Source organism: Pseudophryne corroboree, assembly GCF_028390025.1.
Source record: "Pseudophryne corroboree isolate aPseCor3 chromosome 3 unlocalized genomic scaffold, aPseCor3.hap2 SUPER_3_unloc_8, whole genome shotgun sequence".
In the NCBI taxonomy this organism is placed as follows: domain Eukaryota; kingdom Metazoa; phylum Chordata; class Amphibia; order Anura; family Myobatrachidae; genus Pseudophryne; species Pseudophryne corroboree.
The window spans coordinates 3,052,059-3,073,334 of record NW_026967574.1 but is presented as its reverse complement, the minus strand read 5'-3'; the positions used below and the strand labels follow the sequence as shown (position 1 = coordinate 3,073,334).

The window sequence follows — 21,276 nt, the reverse complement described above, 5'->3', positions numbered from 1 at the left end:
AACATACCTGCCCTCAAACACTATACCAGTGTTCTTGTCACATATCCCCCTCCCCTGTATCGACCTAGGGGCCGGAACACTTGTAGCCCCCAAACAGAAGATGCAGGACAATGCATCTGCGTTGGCCAATTGTGTACCCGGTCTATGTTCGACAGTAAGCTTAAAATCCTGCAATGCTAGAAACCATCTAGTTACACAAGCATTCTTCTCTCTATTTACATACATCCATTTTAAAGGGGCATGATCTGTCACTAGTCTGAGTTGTCTACCCAAGAGGTAATATCTCAAGGTATCTAGTGCCCACTTAATGGCCAAAGCCTCCTTTTCCACAATGGCATACCTTTTTTCATGCTGATTGAGTTTCCTACTCAAATAATTGATAGGGTGTTCGTCCCCATCTCTGGTTTGGGACAGCACAGCGCCTATCCCTACCTCTGAGGCATCTGTACCACAAATTCTTTTGAAAAATCTGGTGTTATCAATACCGGTTGTGAACACAAAGCCACTTTTAATGCTTTGAACGCTTTTTCTGCATCAGGGTTCCATTTAACCATATTTGACTGCTTCCCTTTGGTAAGGTCTGACAACGGCACAGCTGTGGTCGCAAAATTGGGAATAAACCGTCTATAGTACCCAGTTATTCCCAAAAAAGCCCTTACCTGTTTTTTATTCACTGGACGAGGCCAGTTTTGAATAGCATCAATTTTATTCAATTGGGGTCTAATTAGACCTCTGCCTATGGTGAAGCCCAAGTATTTGACCTCCTCCATTGTGAGGCAGCACTTCTTTGGGTTAGCAGTTAACCCTGCCTCTCTGATTGAGTCCAGTACTGCTTGTACTTTAACCAAATGGGACCCCCAGTCTGTACTGTGAATTACCACATCATCCAAATAGGCAGCTGCATATTTTCTATGGGGCCTCAAAATTTTGTCCATCGCCCGTTGAAAGGTTGCTGGAGCCCCATGCAACCCAAAGGGTAACATCTTATACTGCTACAGCCCCTCCGGAACCAAAAAGGCTGTTTTTTCTTTTGCGCAATCAGATAAAGGTATTTGCCAGTAACCTTTGGTCAGGTCCAACGTGGTGAGAAACCTGGCTGTTCCCCCAGTCTTTCTATAAGCTCATCCACACAGGGCATGGGGTACGCGTCAAACGTGGACACCTCATTTAACTTACGAAAGTCATTACAGAAGCGTATGCTACCGTCGGGCTTCGGGATGAGAACTATGGGACTGGACCACTCACTGTTAGATTCCTCTATGACTCCAAGTTCTAACAGGGTTTTAACTTCTTTAGAAACAGCTTCTCACTGAGCTTCAAGAATCCTATATGGCTTTAAATGAACCCTGACCCCTGGTTCTGTAACAATGTCATGTTTTATTATGGTCGTTCGGCCAGGCAGCTCTGAAAATATCTCCCTATTTTGGATGAGAAATTCTTTAACCTGATTGTTCTGACCAGCTGATACTGTCTCTGACCCTTTACTGCGGGAAGCAACCGAGGTGAAGACACAGAAGGGCAAGGCTCCGCTGACAGAGACAACCTATCTTTCCAGGGTTTGATTAAGTTAACATGGTAAATTTGTTCGGGTTTTCTCTTTCCCGGCTGGTATACATTGTAATTAACCTCATTCACTTTTTCCCTAATCTCAAATGGACCCTGCCATTTAGCTAGGAATTTACTTTCCACAGTGGGTACCAAAACAAGAGCTCTGTCTCCAGGAGCAAATTCCCGTATCTTGGCACTCCGGTTATATACTCTCTGTTGAGCACTTTGGGCCTGTTCCATGTGCTCTCTGACAATAGGTACCACGGCTGCAATCCTATCCTGCATTTGTGTTACATGTTCAATAATGCTTCTATAAGGAGTGGGCTGTCCTTCCCACGTCTCTTTGGCAATGTCCAACAGCCCTCTGGGGTGTCTACCATACAACAAATCAAATGGAGAAAACCCCGTAGAGGACTGAGGAACTTCTATGATGGCCATTAACAAGTAGGGCAACAAACAATCCCAGTTTTTCCCATCTCTCTCAACAACCTTTTTTAACATACTTTTTAATGTTTTATTAAACCTTTCCACCAACCCGTCAGTTTGGGGATGGTAGATGGACGTCCTGAGGTGAGTGACCTTAAACACTTTGCACAATTTCTTCATGATCCTTGACATAAATGGAGTACCTTGGTCAGTCAAAATTTCTTTTGGTATTCCCACTCTACTGAAAACCTGCACCAGCTCCCTAGCTATCGCCTTCGTTGTGATAGTGCGTAAAGGGACAGCCTCAGGATATCGAGTAGCATAGTCCATAATTACCAGGATATACTGATGGCCCTGAGCAGACTTTAACAAGGGCCCCATGAGATCCATGGCTATTCTGTCAAACGGGACCTCTATAATAGGCATGGGAACTAGTGGGCTCCTGAAATGGGGTCTAGGGGCATGATACTGGCATTCAGGACCGGAAGAACAATATTCAGACACTTCTTTATAAACCCCTGGCCAAAAGAACCTTTGTAAAACTCCTTCAGTGTTTTTTTCTGCCCCTAAATGTCCTGCGGTAACGTGACTATGAGCTAAATCTAGTACCGTTCTCCGATAAGGCTGGGGAACTACGAGCTGTTCCACCACATCCTCACCTTTTTTGACAATGTGGTACAAGAGCTCATTATAGATGGCCACGTGGGGATATGTAACCCTGTCACCTGGTACCACAGGTTCCCCATTAACAATCTTAACATTCTCTCTAGCCTTTATCAAGGTAGGATCCTTTAACTGTTCAGATGCAAACAGATCCTTCCTTACCTCCAGGTCAGGCACGCTTTCATTTCTAACTACTATGTCATTGTTCCCAGCAAGAGGGTCCTCACTGGACTCCCCATCTGTCACTTCCCCAGCCAAACTGGCAAAAGGCAAAGGGTGAGAAAGATCCGAAGACACACGTACATCCATACAAACACCGGTATTATCAACTGGCTCTTTACTTCTCACATCTGTTGATAAACGTGATTCCCACAGTTTCCCAAAATGAGGAAAAACCCTCCCTATTATGGCCTTGTGCACCAAGGTGGGGACCAGTCCTACTTTAACCATTGCTGACCCACAACAAGTTTCTATATTCACTTCAGCAGTGACATAATGTTGGGTATCCCCATGTATGCACGTTACCCCAATAGGTATTTGCTGGACCTTTAAGGGGTTCACTAACCCAGCTTTCACGAGGGTAACTAAACTTCCTGAATCTAGCAAGGCCTCCACCCGGTTACCCTCTAATAACATGTCACACATTTGTTTCTCCAACTTAGGTGAAGGTACCACAATACAGGCTAACCTAGCAAAGAAAGACATTCTGCGACATTCAAAGGCAGCATCACATTGCATGGGTTCTTGCATGACTGGGCAATTGGCAATAACATGACCTGGCATACCACACCTAAAACATTTAACCACACGATTATCAACCTGTTTGGGCAGCATAGACCGTTCTAGCCCCATTGGCCTGTCTCCAGGGCCAGTGTTTACAGTCTCTCCAGCCTTGCGTTCTCTTAACCGCCCAGCAACGTGTTCCCACGGAACAGTCTTACCAGTTTTTACTGAAGGGCGCTGTCGAGGATCTATGAGTTGCTGGGTGGTCATCAGTAATTCCTCTGCTGCCATATACCTCTCTACCATGTCCACTAATTGGTCAGCAGTACCCGGGTTTCCATGGCTCACCCACTTGCGCAGGACCTTGGGCAAAGATCTCAAGTAGCGGTCCATGACGACTCTTTCAACCATCTGGGGACCAGTTAATGTCTCTGGCTGTAGCCATTTTTTTGTTAGCTGAATAAGGTTGTGCATCTGGGAGCGAGGAGGCTTCTCCATGGCGTACACCCAATGGTGCAGCCGTTGTGCTCGTGCTGACAGCGTGACTCCCAGGCGGGTCAGGATCTCAGTCTTTTTAGTTTATCATAGTCCCGAGCCTCAGCAGGGCTTAAATCAAAGTACGCTTTTTGGGGCTCACCTGACAAAAACGGTGCCAGCAGACTGGCCCACTGTGCTTTCGGCCAGTTCTCACGCTCAGCAGTCCTTTCAAACGTGGTCAGGTAGGCCTACACATCATCAGCCTCTGACATTTTCTGCAGGAAGTGACTGGCCCGTATAGAACTAGAGCTGGTCGGAGCACTGACGGCCATATCTCCAACCCGAGCTGCAAGTCTCTGCACCACTTCTGCTAAGGCCTCTCTGTCCTGATGCTGTTGCCTCCAATTTTCCTACATTTCCACCTGCTGCTGTCTGTTGGCCTCCTGCTGTAGTCTCCAATTTTCCTCCATTGCCACCTGCTGCTGTCTGTTGGCCTCTTGCTGAGCCGCTGTAGCTTGCAGCAGGGCTTTAAGCAGTTCCTCCATGTCGACAGATTTTTCAGGCGGCTTTGTAGCTGCTTTCGCCCAGGACATATATCAAACCCTCGGGGTGAGTCTCAGCAACTTCACACTGGGCTGTATCTGCATAAACCACCATTTTTTGCAGGCCTCATAAAGCTGCTGCTTTCACTTATGCACAGAGCGGCATGCTCGCATTCTCCACCAAGTTGTAACACTGTAAGGGAACAAGGTGCCGTTTCGTGGGGTAAATAGCAGCTGAGGAATCACACAAGTCCAGTGTGGGGTGTAACTGGCCACGACCAGTTTTATTGAACAGAAAACAAAACAAACATCAAAAGAAAATACCTTGCCTGTCCGGCACTAACTAAACATAAGACGTTCCTAACTATCACTAAACAAAAACACAGAGTTCTCCAGTAAACACTGTATAGCTCACTTGTATAAGGAAGCTCCTTTCACAGAGATTCTGCAGTCTCTCCCCAGGCAATCTCTCTACACTAATCAAGCTAGCAGCCCTAAAAGGCTCTTACACAGCTGAAAGCCCTGATTAGCCCTCTGTGAGGCAAAAGACCCGAACTGGGCCCAATGTCTGGAACTTGCCCTATCTCTCTTTCAGGGCCCTTATCCAGCTTTTCCAATACACTGAAAAGGTTCTGACAAAACAAAACATTTTCCTAGAAGTTTTCTAATACATATAAGACAAGAACCTGGGACAAACATACCTGCCCTCAAACACTATTCCAGTGTTCTTGTCACAATGTGTATGTGTCTTGTCCAGATTCCAAGGTGTCAAATCTGCTAATAGTAAAGCTCTAATACCATAAGTACACTTAATATATTGAACTATTTTGTTCCAGAATTTCTTTATAACTCCACACTCCCAGAAGTTGTGAAAGAATGTAGCTGAAGAGTGAGAACACTTCAAGCATCTTCCAGATTCTTCCGGAACAAAATGTTTCCTCTGAGCTTGTAAGATGTATGCTCTGTAACTTGTTTTAATGTGTACCTCCTGTAAATAGGAAGCTTGTAATAATCGTAACGTCTTGTCAGACTGATCAAATATACCTGTTGAGTCACCTATAGTGGGAATAAACTGTGTCCATGACAGCACGACCTGACTTTGTATTTTTACATTATTCGTAGCAACCAGCTTATGATGTAACAGTCTTGTTTTGTATGGTCGAGTCCCTGCTCCTTGCAGTGTAGAGAACAAAGGGTCTGAGCGTGACAAATTAGTCATATCTACTGACAGTGATAAAATATAATGCCTAATCTGTAAGTATGCGTATAGAGAGGATCTATGTACGCCATACCGTTCCTGTACACCTATAAAGGAAAGCATAACCCCTCCTGGACCGAACACGTCTGTTATCTTTTTAATACCTTTTAGTTGTAGACGGTAAAAGACCGCATCACCCAATCCAGGCAGAAACATAGGATTACCCCACAAGGGTAACAAATGAGAATACTTAGGATTGCTATTTAATCTCTTGTTTAGAGCCTTCCAGGAAGCGTATGTGTCCCGGAACAGCAAATGGTTGCGGGCGGTAAGGGGGATTTTAGATTCGGGCATATGCAGTAAAGCCCCTGGGGAAAATGGAGCCATCACAGCGCAATCCAAGGGATACAATGTGTACACACTTCTCTGTAATATGTATGGATAATGGACAGAGTGTGAAAATGGCAGAACATCTGGCAAGCCGATCCCCCCTATTGCACGTGGTAATTTCAGATGCGCATTAGAAATACTACTCTTTCCTCCCTTCCAGATACATTTACTAAATCATTTCTGGACGAATATGACATCCGCTCTGAACAGACGTATCGGTTACATCTGAATCAGATATGATAGCTGGGGGAAGAGTACCGGTTTAATCAGTGCGTTCCGTCCTAACATTGACAACGGCAGAAATCTCCATGTGTGAATTTTTCTGGACATGGCAAGTATTGTAGGGATGTAGTTGAGTCTATACAAGTCATGTATATTTACAGGGATCTGAATACCCAAGTATTTTATTGCTGTAGTGGCTACTCTTAGATTGTGGAGTGGACCCAGATATGTGGGTTCTCCATTTAAAGGGATGAGTTCAGATTTTTGATATTTACTTTATAGCCCGAGAATTTACCAAAGTCAATAATCAAACTAAATACCACAGGCAATGTTTCATGAGGATTCGAGGCGAATAGTAACATGTCATCTGCGAACAATGAGATGTGAAGATCCACTTCCCTAATCCTGATACCCTGGTATAAGTGTCTGCCGGATGGCAATCGCTAGGGGCTCCAAGGCCAGCGCGAACAGGAGGGGTGAGAGTCGGCAGCCCTGTCTGGTGCCCCGATAAATAGAGAACGCTGGTGACAGGTAACCATTGCATAGAACATGAGTATTAGAGTTGGTATACAATGTTTTGATAAAATGGGGATGCCAAGTCGTTGTATTGTGTCATACAGGTGTTCCCAATGCACCATGTCAAAGGCTTTTTCCGCATCCAATGACAAAATCACTGCAGGAATCTTTGGCACTCACGCTGGGATATATCTATAGCTGTTAACACTTTCCTGAAGTTGACCACAGAGAATCTGCCCGCTATAAAGCCTGTCTGATCACAGTGGATCAAAGTGGGTAATACTGATTTAAGCCTTTCCGCTAATATTTTGGTTCGAAGTTTATAATCTAAGTTGAGCAAGGAGATTGGTCTATACGACCCCAGATCAGATAAGTTTCTTTGCACTTTGGGAAGGACATTAAGCACTGCCGAATTAAAGTATAGTGGCATATTCCCGGTGGTCAAGATACTGTTAAACACTTTAGTAAGTAGAGGGATCAGCCTAGGGGCCAGTCATTTATAGTATTCGGATGTAAGGCCGTCCGGGCCCGGTGCTTTGCTGGTTTTAAGGTTCGCGATGGCCTTGGATACCTCTGCCTCAGAGATGGCCAGGATCAGCTGATCCCTATGTCCATCCGATAACTGGGGGACTGGTAAGTTCTCCCAAAATAATTTAGCATCTGGGTTTGGCCGTGGGGGTTCTGAATATAAGTCCGCGTAAAATGTTTGCATTATCTGGGAAATCTGAACACTATCTGTTGTAACCAAACCCGTGCTAGTCTTAAGAGGATGTACAAGCATAGGTGACCTTTGTCCTCTCAGTAAACTGGAGAGGAGTTTCCCTGATTTATTGTAAAAACCCTGGAATTTGGCGTCTTTTTTTAAAAGTATGACGGGATTCCATTTTGGCAAACAAACTCTCAAACTCCACCCTCGCCTTTGAGTAATTGTCCTGTTCTCTTCCGTCGGGGAAGTTTTATAAGCCTGAAAGTTGTCTGTCAATGATTGCTGGGCTTGGAGAAAGTCATTCTGCAATGTTTTATAAACTTTAGAGGTATAGGAAATAATTTCACCTCGTAAGACTGTTTTAGAAGCCTGCCTGAATAACTGTGGTGATTCTATTAAAGTACTATCATTATTAGCCAAGTAAGAGTCCCAGGCCTCAATAAGCATTCCTCTAAAATCAAGAGATAATGCCATTGACGATGGGAATCTCCAATATTGGAAAGGACCCCTATCTCTCTGTAATGTCATGTCCAACCACACTACTGCATGATCGGATATTGTGATGGGCTCAATACCTACTGTCGTTATATTGGGCATTATTGTTATGGAAGGCAGCAAGTAGTCAATCCTAGATAGCGTGTTATGCGCCGCCGAGAGGCACGTATATACCTTATCCGTCGGATTAAGAATTCTCCATATATCTATCAAGTTCATTGATCCTGTAAACCAGGGAACACCTTTTTTGGGTAGTTTGACCTTCCGACGTTGGGGCAATTGTCTATCTAGCAACAAAGAGGACACCGCATTGAGGTCACCCCCTACGATAATAGGAATGTCTGAATAAGGCGTGAGGGCTGCACATTCGTATTTGGGGCATACAAATTGCATAGGCAATAGGCATTATTATCCAGAAGAACTCTACATACCTCATATCTACCCTCAGGATCCACTATTGTTTCCTTAATTTCCATCCTAACATGTTGTATAACTAATATAGCTACACCTCCAGCCTTGGGTGTATATGGTGAGGATGCAATCAGTTTCCACGACAGAGAATTCAGTTTGAGCATCTCAGATTCTTTTAAATGGGTTTCATGCAAATATACCACATCTATCTCCAATTTGTTTAGGTATAACAAAACCTTTTATGTGGAGAGTTGATCCCTCCAATATTCCAAAACCCTAGTTTAATCGTAGTCATCTAATTATCAGTTTGTAGTAAGGTGGATACAGGTGAGCATGATAATATATAAGCAGCAGATATCAGATACACGACTAAACATTGGTACACAATACTCCATTGTGACAAATCAGTATTTGGGGAAGGGAGAGAGGAGAAAGAGAAAAAGAGAATTGAAAAGCAGAGAAAAGGAGACGTGGAATTAATAATCCACGTATCGCAGCGAAACCATAGAAGAAGTAATCGTTGCCGCCCGTCTAGCAGCGAGACAACGAAATTACAAGTCAGAAAAATAACAGTCAAGAAGAACATTCTTAACATAATTAAATAACTTCCAGGGTTAAACGAAGGAAGTAATAACATAACCATAAGGAAGGAGGAGAAGCTCCTCACCTACCCCGCCAGGTAGTAAGAAATAGACCAGTACGGCCTGCCCTCTCAAAAATAAATGGTTTCAGCAATAAAGACCCACATGCAGCAAGGTACAACAGTCCATTACCGCACATAATACAAGAAGAAAGTCTGTAGATTTCCCAGATCTCTTAAATACAAGGTCTAAAGGTAGCAGTATAAAGCAAAACTGGCAATAGAGGATTAGATCTAAGCAAGCAGTCACAATAAACCCATGTAATAATATAAGGAAAGCACTCCAATTAGCAGAGGAGCTTAATTATGAGAGGTCATATGTCCACAGATGCATCTCCATGTGGTCGTACAGAATCTTCCTCCTCATTTAAGAAAGCATCCGCGTCATCTGCCGAGAAGAAATCTGTAAAGGAGGTGCCTGAGTAAATACAGAGCCTTGCAGGGTATAATAGTGAGAATTTCCTGCCGAGTTGTACCAGCTTAGAGCATATTGGGGAAAACGCTTTCCGTGCTTTCGAGAGTACCACCGAATAATCCTGAAAAAATAAAACTTTATGTGATTCACACATGAGATTCCGGATTTTTCGGGATGCTTTTCCAAATTTCTTCCTTGTGCAGGAAATTAAGGCATTTAAACAACACCACTCTGGGTCTGGCTCCCTCATAACTTTTCTGGGCACCCACTCTGTGTGCTCTCTCTGTAACCATGTCCCGACAAGAATCAGTGATATTCAATAGTTCTGGGAGGGTGATACGGAGAAAGGTATACAGTGCCACACCCCGAAGGGTTTCAGGGAGCCCCACCACCCGTAAATTCGACCTGCGCGACTTCTTTTTAAAATCATCTAGCTTGTTCCAGATCTGGCGGTGAGAGCGGGTAACATGGGCCATATCACAGTGCGTAAGCTGAGTCAATTGTTTATTTATATCTTCTGTCTGGGCTTTAATTAGGGGCTCCATAGCCTTACGTATCACCCCCACCATGTCATCATATGTAACAGGTACTGCAGGTGTAAAAAGTACACGATCTGCGGTCCGCGCAGTTGGAGCAGATTCAATAGTTGCTGCAGGCATCACAGCCTCCGCTGTCAGTGTTTCTGAAGAGGAGGAGGAGGAGGGGGAAGCCGCCGCCGGTACCGCCGCTTCCAGTGCCATTTTAAGTTCCAGGCATCGCTTTTCCTTTTCCCGCTTTTGCTCTATTTTCGAGAGCATAGCGGGGCTAAATAGCGGTCCATGGTGGGCAGGGGGCTTCCACCAGTGGCGTGGGGGAGAAGACCGGGCCGTAATGGAGGTTTTACAACCTTTTAAAAGTGTTTTCCCAGCGGGCGGCAGCGGAGCTCTCTCCACACGCTGCTAGTGCATCGCAGCCGGAACCGGAAGTCCGAATTCGGGAAGCAGCTATCTTAAGAGCAAGGTGTACCTTCTTCCAAATAACTCTGAGACGGGAGGTTAAGGTCAAACAAGAAGCTGGATAATGAGGAGTAAAGGAATTGGCTCTAGGGTGAAAGCCCAGGACCGAAAAGAATGGAGACTCTTTGGTGGATGAATGGCAAGAGTTATTGTAGGCAAACTCGGCCAGAGGAAGAAAATCTGACCAATCGTTCTGAAGTTTGGCAGTATAAAGACGTAAATATTGTTTCAGTGACTGATTCACACGTTCAGTCTGCCCGTTACACTGTGGATGGTATCCAGATGTTAAACAGAGTTTATGTTTAACGAGGCACAAAAACGATTCCAAATACGGCCAAAAAACTGTGGTCCCCGGTCTGAGACTATATCCACAGGTAAACCATGGAGCCTGAAGACATGGCAGAGGAACAGAACTGCCAAAACTTGAGCGGAGGGTAATCGGGGAAGAGCAGTGAAGTGGGCCATTTTGCTAAAACAGTCTACAACTACCCAAATCACCTGGAACCTGGATGAAAGAGGAAGATCCACCACGAAATCCATAGAAATGTGTGACCATGGCCTGAGTGGAATTGCAAGAGGCATGAGTTGACCGACTGACAAGGATCGGGATACTTTGTGCTTAGCACAATCTTGACAGGAAAGGACAAATTCCCTAACATCCTTAGAAAGATTAGGCCACCACACCGAGCAAGAGATTAACTCCAAGGTTTTAGCAATACCTGGATGGCCAGCAACCTTACTATTATGAAACTCTGCGAGGACACTGCCTCTCAAGAACTCAGGAACGAAGAGACGATCAACAGGAGTATCACTGGGAGCCCGCTGTTGAACCTGGACGAGCTGTGTGAACAAATCCTGTGTGAGGCCGGCCCGGATGTTGAAACAATGGGAGTTGCGGAAAAGTGGTTATTGTGAGCAGAAGAAAACAACGAGACAGGGCATCGGCCTTGGTGTTCTTAGACCCGGGCCTGTAGGTGATGAAGAACTTGAATCATGTAGAAAACAGCACCCAACGCGCCTGCCGAGCATTTAGCCGCTTTGCTGAGTCAATATACTGTAGATTCTTGTGGTCAGTGAACACAGTAATGATATGCTTAGCTCCTTCAAGCCAATGCCTCCACTCCTCAAAAGCCCATTTGACTGGCAGCAACTCTCGATTACCAACATCATAGTTGGATCCTGCGGAGGATAATTTCCTGGACATGAAAGCACAAGGGTGTAACACCAGAGACTTGGGGTCTTACTGAGAAAGAATGGCTCCCACTCCAACCTCTGAGGCGTCCACCTCGACAACAAAGGGAAGATCAGGGTTGGGGTGTCTGAGAACTGGAGCTGATAAGATCCTGAAACACAGCAGGAGCGTTAGACAGACCGAACGACATCACAAGATATTCGTAATGTCCGGACTTTGTACTGAAAGCTGTCTTCCACTAATCCCCAGACCTTATTCGGATGAGGTTGTAGGCTCCTCTGAGATTGATTTTAGAGAAAATAACCGCAGTGCGGAGCTGATCAAACAACACCGAAATCAACGGCAAGGGGTAGGTGTTTTTAATCTTATTCAAGGCCCGATAGTCTATGCATGGCCTTTCAACAAGAAAAACCCTGCACTTAATGGAGATTTCGAGGGTCTAATAAACCCCTTCTTCAGGCTTTCCTGCACATAATCATCCATGGCCTTAGTCTCGGGCCCAGATAGTGCATAAAGTCTCCCTTTTGGCAGAGTGGCTCCAGGGACAAGGTCAATGGTGCAGTCATATGACCGGTGGGGCGGCAGGATATTAGCGTTACCCTTAGAGAAAACATCAGCAAAATCCTGATATGCTGAAGGTATGAGTTCCGGAGTGACAGCCGCGACCCGGACTGGACGAGACATACATCCTTTAACACAGAAGGAACCCCACTGGGAAATTTCCCCAGACCGCCAATCTATGGTGGGATTAGGAAGGGCAAGCCAGGGGTGACCTAAGACGACAGGCACAGCCGGACAATGGGTGAGGAAAAACAAATTTTTTTGGAATGTAATGCCCCTACTGTCAATTGTACTGGGGGGGTTCGATGGGTTATTACCCCATTAGAAAGTGGAACACCGTCTAGTCCAATTGAAGCTGTGGAACCCCTAGAGCCTGAGCCCAAGCACGATCCATAAAGTTTCCCGGCAGCTCCACTATCAGTGAAGGCTGAAACAAATTAACTGAGATTTCCTGAAGACATTTTTACAGGAACTAACAAGGAATCATTTGAGATTAACTGCAGACCCAAGTGAACCCCCTCACAATTCACTTGGTCAGAGCGTTTCCCTGTTTATTTGGGCAGTTACGCGCAACATGTCCCTTGCCACTACAATATATGCAGAGCCCAGAATTTAGCCTTCTGGCTTTCTCTTCTGGGGACAGCCGGGAGAGACCCACTTGCATGGGTTCCTCCACGTCTTCAGGGAGAGCAGGCACACATGGCCTAGACCTGAAATTAGCCCCTCTTTCAGCCCTCCGCTCTCGGAGACGGTGATCAATCTTGATAGCAAGCTCCATGAGCTTATCTAAAGTCTCCAGAACTGGGTACTGAATGAGACTATCCTTGATTACTTCCGACAGACTGAGGCGAAACTGACTGCATAGGGCAGGATCATTCCAGCCACAGTCGTTCGACCAATGGCGAAACTCTGTAAAATACGCCTCAGCGGGATTTTTACCTTGTTTAAGTGCACGTAGGTGGCTCTCGGCCTACGCTTCCCTATCTGGGTCATCATACATAAGACCCACTGACTTAAAGAAGGCATCTACTGTTAGCAAGGCTGCCTCATCAGATTTCAACCCAAAAGCCCAGGTTTGTGGATCGCCTTGAAGCAGAGACATCACAATGCCCACCTGCTGAGACTCTGTACCTGAGAACAGGGGCCTTAAACTAAAATAAAGTTTACAGCCTTCTTTAAAGTTAAAGAAATCTTTTCGGTTACCCAAAAAGCGGTCAGGAAGGTGCATCTTAGGCTCAGGAATCATACCCGGGGAGGCTCGTAAAAGATCTTCCTGTGACCTCACCCGAAGGGTAAGATCCTGCACCATCTGAGTGAATTCCTGAATCTGATTGGCTAAAAGCTGGCTGGAATTCTGTCCTAGTACTGCCGGATTCATGAGGACAGAATTTCAATGACACCCTGGTTTGAGTATAAGATTTAGTTTGTTTTTTGTTTGGTTTTTGGTCCGGTGATAATGTTACGTTCTCTGTGCTCTGAACGTAAGATTCTGAGTGGGTAAGTCCCGGGCACAGGAACGTGATGCTGTACTAAGAGGGAAGTTCAGCAGCAACCCCTAGGACCCTAACTCCGTTGTTCCACCAGCGTGGTCAGTCTACGCATGCGAGACTATGTTTTCTTGGGCCCGCGGCAGCCGTGTTTGAAGGGCGGATTAAGTCTGCCCACCTCCGATGCCCCCCGGTCTTAAGGTCTTAATTGGAGACAAGGCGTAAACTGAGAAGGGGTGAGAACAAGGGGACCTCTAACTAAATAAAAGACAGAGCTAGGAGCTACTACAGAACTCAAACAAAATGTATGTGTGGCACGGCCGCCAATGGAAAAAGAGAAGAAAGGTAACTGTCCACACCCTACGCGGCACCTTCGTGTACCGGGGAGGACAGCTAGGGCGGAAAACATCCGCAAAAGCACCTGCAACAAGCATAACGAAAATACTACGGCCGCTACTCACAACACCGGGGGGAACTACCGCAGGTACACGAGAACCCCAACATCACAGACACTGGTTTCTACTGACTGGAGGACTGGAAGGACTCCAACGACAGACTTCTGAACACCAGGACACAGGACCACTGGAACCAGGTAGACCAGATCACAGAACACCGAACAGGGAATTCTCCAGAGCAGGAACAGCTCACAGGAAGCTATCACCAGCGTCTGTGTAAGGCACTGAGGGAGAATATAACAGGTATCTGCACCAATCACTGCAGAGAACCTAATTTGATAATGTCGTGCAGCTGTCCTGCTGCACAACCACACACTGACAGGTGATAATTAATTATATGGCAACGGGGAACGCGGCCCGCCTGTGAAGTCCCCGTTGCCAAGGGTCCAGCGGCTTAGTGCGCACAGCATCCTGGCGTAACCAGGCGCCATGCGGGGAGCAGGAGCTGCCGCGCCTAACACTGTGGTGTACCTGTGCTGTATTAGGAGTGCTGTCCTGGCTGTCACTGGTGTTTCATGTGCTGCAGCTGTACATGGCTGTTGCTGTCCTGGCTGTCACTGTGTTGCACAGGGTGTAAGGGCACTGTCCTCCTGTATGCTGGAAAATATAGGGGTGCTGCTGTTCAAATAACATTACACTGGCCCTGTATGCTATAAAATTAAGCGGTACAGTTGTTAAAAATTAAAATCCCACTGCTGTATGCTGTAAAATATAGGGGTGCTGCTGGCTATGTATGTTGGTAAACTTCAGGGGTGCAGTTGTTAAAAATTAAAAGCACACTGCTGTATGCTGTAAAATATAGGGGTGTTGCTGTTCAAATAACAATACACCGGTCCTGTATGTTGTAAAAATTCAGGGGTGTAGTTAAAAATTAAAAGCACACTGCTCCTGTATAATGTAAAATGTAGGGGTGTTGATGTTCAAATAACATTACACTGGTCCTGTATGTCATAAAAATTCAGGGGTGCAGTTGGTAAAATTAAAAGCACACTTCTGTATGCTGTAAAATATAGGGGTGTTGCTGGTCAAATAACATTACACTGCCTTTCTATGCTGTAAGTATACAAGGGTGCTGTGAAAATAAAGGGGCACTGTTCTGTGTGCTGTAATAATAAAGGGTGCTGTCCTGTGAAATGGAGAACAATTTGGAGGAAAAAATTGTGCAAGATCAGGAACCACTTGCAGTTCCTAGTGCTGAAGCTCCTGCTGCTGCCACCAGTCATGACATTGCCGATTTCATTCTATCAACTTAATCTGCTAAGGCAGAGGCCCAATGTTATAGATGGCGTGTAAAATCCAAGAAGCAAAAATTAATAATCAGAAGAATAAAAAAAAATATCTGACGAGAAACGTAAAATTGGCAAAATATGCAATATGCCATTCACGACACGAAGTGGCAAGGTAAGGCTAAGGCCTTGGCCTATGTTCATGACTGGTGGCTCAGTTTCTCATGAGGATGGAAGCCCTCCAGCCTCTCGAATAAAATTAAGCTTGTTAAAGCACAGGAAAACACATCTGTGCGTTCAGAGATATCGCAAATACCCAAGGAGAGTCCAAGTGTGTCCGCGGTTGCGATGTCTAGGCCTGACCTTCCCAAGACTGTATGGAAAGAGGATACTACCACCATTTGCACGCCCCCTGCAAGTGCTGGGAGGAGCACCACCAGTCCAGTTGCTGATATTGAGATTGAGGATGTCACTGTAGATGTACACCAGGATGAGCAGGATATTGGTGTAGCTGGCGCTGAGGAGGAAGTTGACCATGAGGATTCTGATGGAGATGTGGTTGGTTTGAATAAGGCACCAGTGGAGACAGTTGTTGTCCATGGGATGAGAAAGCACATTGACATGCCTGGGAAAAATACAAGAAAGCCACCTCTTCGGTGTGGAATTATTTCTCCACAAATGTGGACAACAGGTGTCAAGCCATGTGTTGCCTTTGTCAATCTGTAATAAGTCGGGGTAAGGATGTTCACCACCTAGGAACATCCTCCCTTATACGTCACCTGCAGCGCATTCATCCGAAGTCATTGTCAAGTTCAGAAACTTTGGGTAATAGCGTAAGCAGTCCACTGACACCTAAATCCCTTCTTCCTGTTGTACCCAAGCTCCTGCAAGCCACACCACCAACTTCCTCAATGTCAATTTCCTCCTCAGTCAGGAACATCAGTAGTCCTGCAGGCCATGTCACTGGCATGACTGACGAGTCCTCTCCGATCTGGGATTCCTCTGGGGGATCCTTGAGTGGTACACCTACTGCTGCTGCCGCCGCAGCTGTTGTTGCTTTTGGGAGTCGATCGTCATCCCAGAGGGGAAGTCAGAAGACCACTTGTACTACTTCAACTAAGCAATTGACTGTCCACAGTCCTTTGTGAGGAAGATGAAATATGACAGCAGTCACCCTGTTGTAAAGCGGATAACTGAGGCCATAACAACTATGCTGGTGGTAGACGTGCGTCCGGTATCTTCCATTAGTGCAGTGGGATTTAGACAGCTGATGGACATTCTGTGTCCCCGATACCAAATTCCGTCTAGATTCCACTTCACTAGGCAAGCGATTCCTGGACTGTACAGGGACATTAAGAAAAGTGTCCTCAGTGTCCTGAAAAATGAAGTTGTACCTAATGTCCACTTAACCACGGACATGTGTACTAGGGCAGACTAAGAACTACATGACTGTGACAGCCCACTGAGTAGATGTATTGCCTCCCGCAGCAACAACAGCGGCGGCACCAGCAGCATCATCTCACAAACGCCAACTCGTTCCTAGGCAGGCTATGCTATGCATCACCGGTTTCCATAAGAGGCACACCACCGACAACCTCTTACGGAAACAGAGGGACATCATCGCACAATGGCTTACCCCACTTAGACTCTCCTGGGGATTTGTGATATCTGACAACGCCGCCAATATTGTGCGTGCATTACATCTGGACAAATTCCAGCACGTCCCATGTTTTGCACATACAATTAATTTGGTGGTGCAGAATTTTTTTTAAAATGACAGGGGCGTGTAGGAGATGCTGTCGGTGGCCCGAAAAATTGCGGGCCACTTTCGACATTCAGCCACCACGTGCTGAAGACTGGAGCACCAGAAAACACTCCTGAACATGCCCTGCCATCAGCTGAAGCAAGAGGGGGAATTCAACACTCTATATGCTTCAGAGGATGGAGGAGCAGCAAAAGGCCATTCAAACCAACACATCCACCTATGATACAGGCAAAGGAGGGGGAATACACCTGACTCAAGCGCAATGGAGAATGATTTCTGTGTTTTGCAAGTTTCTCAAACCATTCAAACTTGCCACACGTGAAGTCAGTTCAGACTCTGCCAGCTTGAGTCAGGTCATTCCCCTCATCAGGCTTTTGCGAATCAGCTGGAGAAATTGAAGGAGGAGCTAAGATGGAGCGATTCCATTAAGTATGTGGGACTTATGGATGGAGGGTTTATATTTAAAGAAGCCTTAATGTGTGGCGCACTATTTTTGTTTCATGAATAAATGAAAACCTAACTTTTATTATTTTTATTTAAGATAGATTTTTCAATAGGCATGACATAAGGCAATTGATTGTCAGCCGGGAAAGACAAAGAATTAATGAAAGATATAAAATAATTTATATACCAGCACTACCTATGTATGGGTATATGGGTAGAGCAATAATTGATATAAGCAAGTGAAATATAAAAGGGATTTAAACACAGGTTTTATTTATCAGATTTATGAGATCCTTTCACAACGGGATTGTGATCTCAGAAAAAAACTCTATTAAAGCTGCTCCCTGCAGAGTGTTACTACTGCATACAACCAAAGTGCTCCCTGCAGAGCATTACTACTGCATACAACCTAAGTGCTCCCTGCAGAGGGTTACTACTGCATACAACCTAAGTGCTCTCTGCAGAGCGTTACTACTGCATACAACCTAAGTGCTCCAGTTGTGAAAGGATCTCATAAATTTGATAAATAAAACCTGTGTTTAAATCCCTTTTATATTTCAGTTGCTTATATCAGTTATTGCTCTACCCATATACCCATACATAGGTAGTGCTGGTATATAAATTATTTTATATCTTTCATTAATTTTTTGTCTTTCCAGGCTGACAATCAATTGCCTTATGTCATGTCTATTGAAAAATCTTTCATAAATAAAAATAAAGTTATGTTTTAATTTATTCATGAAACATAAAGAAAAAAGAGTGCGCCACACATTAAGGCTTCTTTAGATATAAGCCCACTAGCGTTTTTTTCTAAACCCCCTAACCAGTCATTGCAATTTGCTTAATGGCGCACCTCCAACCAGATTAGCTAATCTTTGGTATTAAAAGTTTTGGATTATTCCCTCTATCGCTTGGTTCATACATAGAAGGATCATAAAACAATTATCACTTGGGCCTGTGCATAGTCCCTCAGACTTAACGTCTTCCCTGGAAATACTTGTGGATGGAGCCCTTCATTCGCTTTGCCAGGATTCAAGGGTGGTCAATCTGTTGAAATCAGAGCACTACATTTTGGCCACCATGCTCAATCCTAGGTTTAAAGCCTACATTGTATCTCTCTTTCCGGACACAAGTCTGCAGAGGTGGAAAGACCTGCTGGTGAGAAAATTGTCAACTCAAGTTAAACGTGACCCGTCAACAGCTCCTTCTTCATTTTCTCCAGCAACTGGGGTTGTGAGGAAAAGGATAACATTTCCGAGCCTACCCACTGGACACAAAAGTAACACTACAAGTGACACATTAACAGGAAATTGTTTCTGTCACCATAGCAACAATTATCTGGAAATAAGATAATACACAGACACATAAAAAGACTCAACAGGGGGGCGTGGTCTGGGGTCTGAAGGAGGCAGACGTGATTGAAGTGAGCTCCTTAGACCCAAAGCCTAAATTGTCTTTTCTTCTTGTGTCTGCGCCTCCTAGGCCGCCCCACTTCAACTTCAACTGCTGCCCTCCTGGTGCCCCCCGGCTGAGACCCCTGAGGTACCGCGGAATCGGGGAGCAGTTTTAACTGCTCCCGCGGATTGCGGCCTGCAGGGTTGGATGAAGCCGGGGCCTCAATTTGAGCAATAGGCCGTGGACGGCTCCGGGACCCGCTGCTCGGGCCGTGAGCACCTAACGGAGCTTCAAAAACTCTCCTGCCGCCGGCCGCTTGCCGCGGCTAGTGGTTTCCTACCTGCTCTCGGCTCCCACCGCGGCGAGGACCCGGCGGCTCGTCAGACGGGACGACAGAGGAAGACGCCCGACGGCCATCTTTAGTTCAGTGAAAGGTACTGTAACTTGCCTTCACTGCAGCTGCAGCACTGTGCATAAAAGAAAGAGGGGGGACCCACAAAGCTGGGCCATATAGGCTTGCTCTCATTACACAATACAAAATATTATAAAAACAATCACAGTACTCCCCCCACCCATCCATCCATTTAATAATTCTATATATTTGCTGGCTGTCTCCATACCCAGTGGCCTGGGGTACTGTAAATACACCCCGATCGGGCTATATCAGAAGCACCACCACTACAAGTGAAAGAATGGGCCCTTAGCCTCGAGCATGCCTGCCTGATGCTACCCTTAGACCACGAGGGGGGTTCTTGCACGACGACGGCCCTCATGCTACATAATACTGAGGAAATGTGAAAGTGTAATTCTACACTACTTTATCTATAGACCGATCTCATGGTGAAAGGGATAAAGAAAAAAAAGAAGGCCAAGACTAAGCCGGACGAGATCCCACCCCCCGCGAACCGACGTTCATCAGATCTCCGTAAGTTCCTAACTTCTCCAACCTCGACCCCCTCTGCTCATTCTAACGTCCCGACCTTCTCGAGTGTACACGACCCGGTGGACGACATGGCCTCCCCTGGGACTCCAGAGCCCTCACAGGCCCTCTCCCTATCTGCGGAGATAAGTGAAATATTGTCTCATGTACGATCACTTCCTACGAAACAAGACTTCTCAGCATTGGAGACTCATCTACTATCCACCATCACTCAGGAAGTGACAGCGCTCCGACAAGATATGTCTCAAATTGCGACTCGAGTTGATGTCCTGGAACGCCATGAATCGTCTACTGTGGACTCTTTGACTAAATTTCGGGAAGTGCTATTTCACCAACGGGACGATATCTCCTTCTTAAAGTCACGCATTGAGGACATGGATAATCGCGGCTGGCGAAATAATATTAGAGTCAGGGGCCTGCCGGAGAGTGTCCAGCAAACAGACCTGGTAGACGCATTATCTAAGATATTTGGGGAACTTATTGACCTGGATCCGAACAAAGACATTATATTCGATAGAGCACACAGAGCCCTTCGTCCTCGAGGCTTCCCATCCGACAGACCACGGGACGTGATTTGTAGGCTCCACTATTACGCCCAAAAAGAGGATATAATGAGGTCGGCCCGTCAATTAGACAGCATTGAATTTCAAGGCGACAAGATTCAGATATTCCCTGACCTTGCCTGGTCAACCTTACAACAACGTCGCGCCTTGAAACCTCTTACAGACTCCCTCAGGAAGCTCGAGCTGAAATACAGATGGGGCTTTCCATTCTCCCTCCAGGTCTCTCATGGCGGCAAAATTGCGAGTCTTTCTAGACCTTCGGACTTACAGGCTTTCTTCACGATTCTGGGTATCACCCCGGTCCCGACTCCTGACTGGGACGCCTTTCACCACCTTCCGGAATTGCCTGTTGTACTCCCTCCAGATGACGCGTGGCAGCAAGTTCGCACCCCGCGGTTGCGGGGATCCACTCCTGGCCCACGACTTTCGAAGCCTCCTTGAATGAGATGCCTCATCCCGAGTGGATGTAAATTTGCTTGCTGAATATGTTATACATTGAGTTTTTCTCTTTCTTTATAGTGCAATGTGTTGTTCACCAATGTGATTGGTTTTTGTTTTTGTTTGTATTCTCTTTTTTCCCTTTTATCTCTTGTTGTTTTTGTTTAGGCAGATGGATAACAGTGTACAGACACTAAAGCCTATTTGAAACCCGACTTGATAACTTGAGGTTTGTCTGTACGCTCTTATGCCAATATATATACTCATATATGTGTATGCTTTATTTTTCATGTTTCACATATGCCTAGTGCACACCTCGGTAATACTGTATATTTAACGAGTTTCTATTTTGGGAGTAGTCGTTGTCCTGAAGCCCCCGCTGTTATGATTCCTGTACTCCAGACCGAAGGAGATCTTATGGCAGGGATCTGAGTACAGGAAAA

The 21,276-nt window shown here is 45.7% G+C and overlaps 1 protein-coding gene across 1 annotated transcript in view; it reads right to left on the bottom strand.

Moving 5' to 3' along the window:
• Positions 1-9,271: 9,271 nt before the first annotated feature.
• Positions 9,272-21,276, bottom strand: part of LOC134984783 (zinc finger protein ZFP2-like) — a 72,214-nt gene continuing 60,209 nt past the window's right edge. Inside the window, exon 9 of the mRNA XM_063950276.1 lies at positions 9,272-9,493. Coding sequence (XP_063806346.1) covers positions 9,272-9,493 — 222 coding nt within the window. The remainder of the gene's footprint in view (positions 9,494-21,276) is intronic.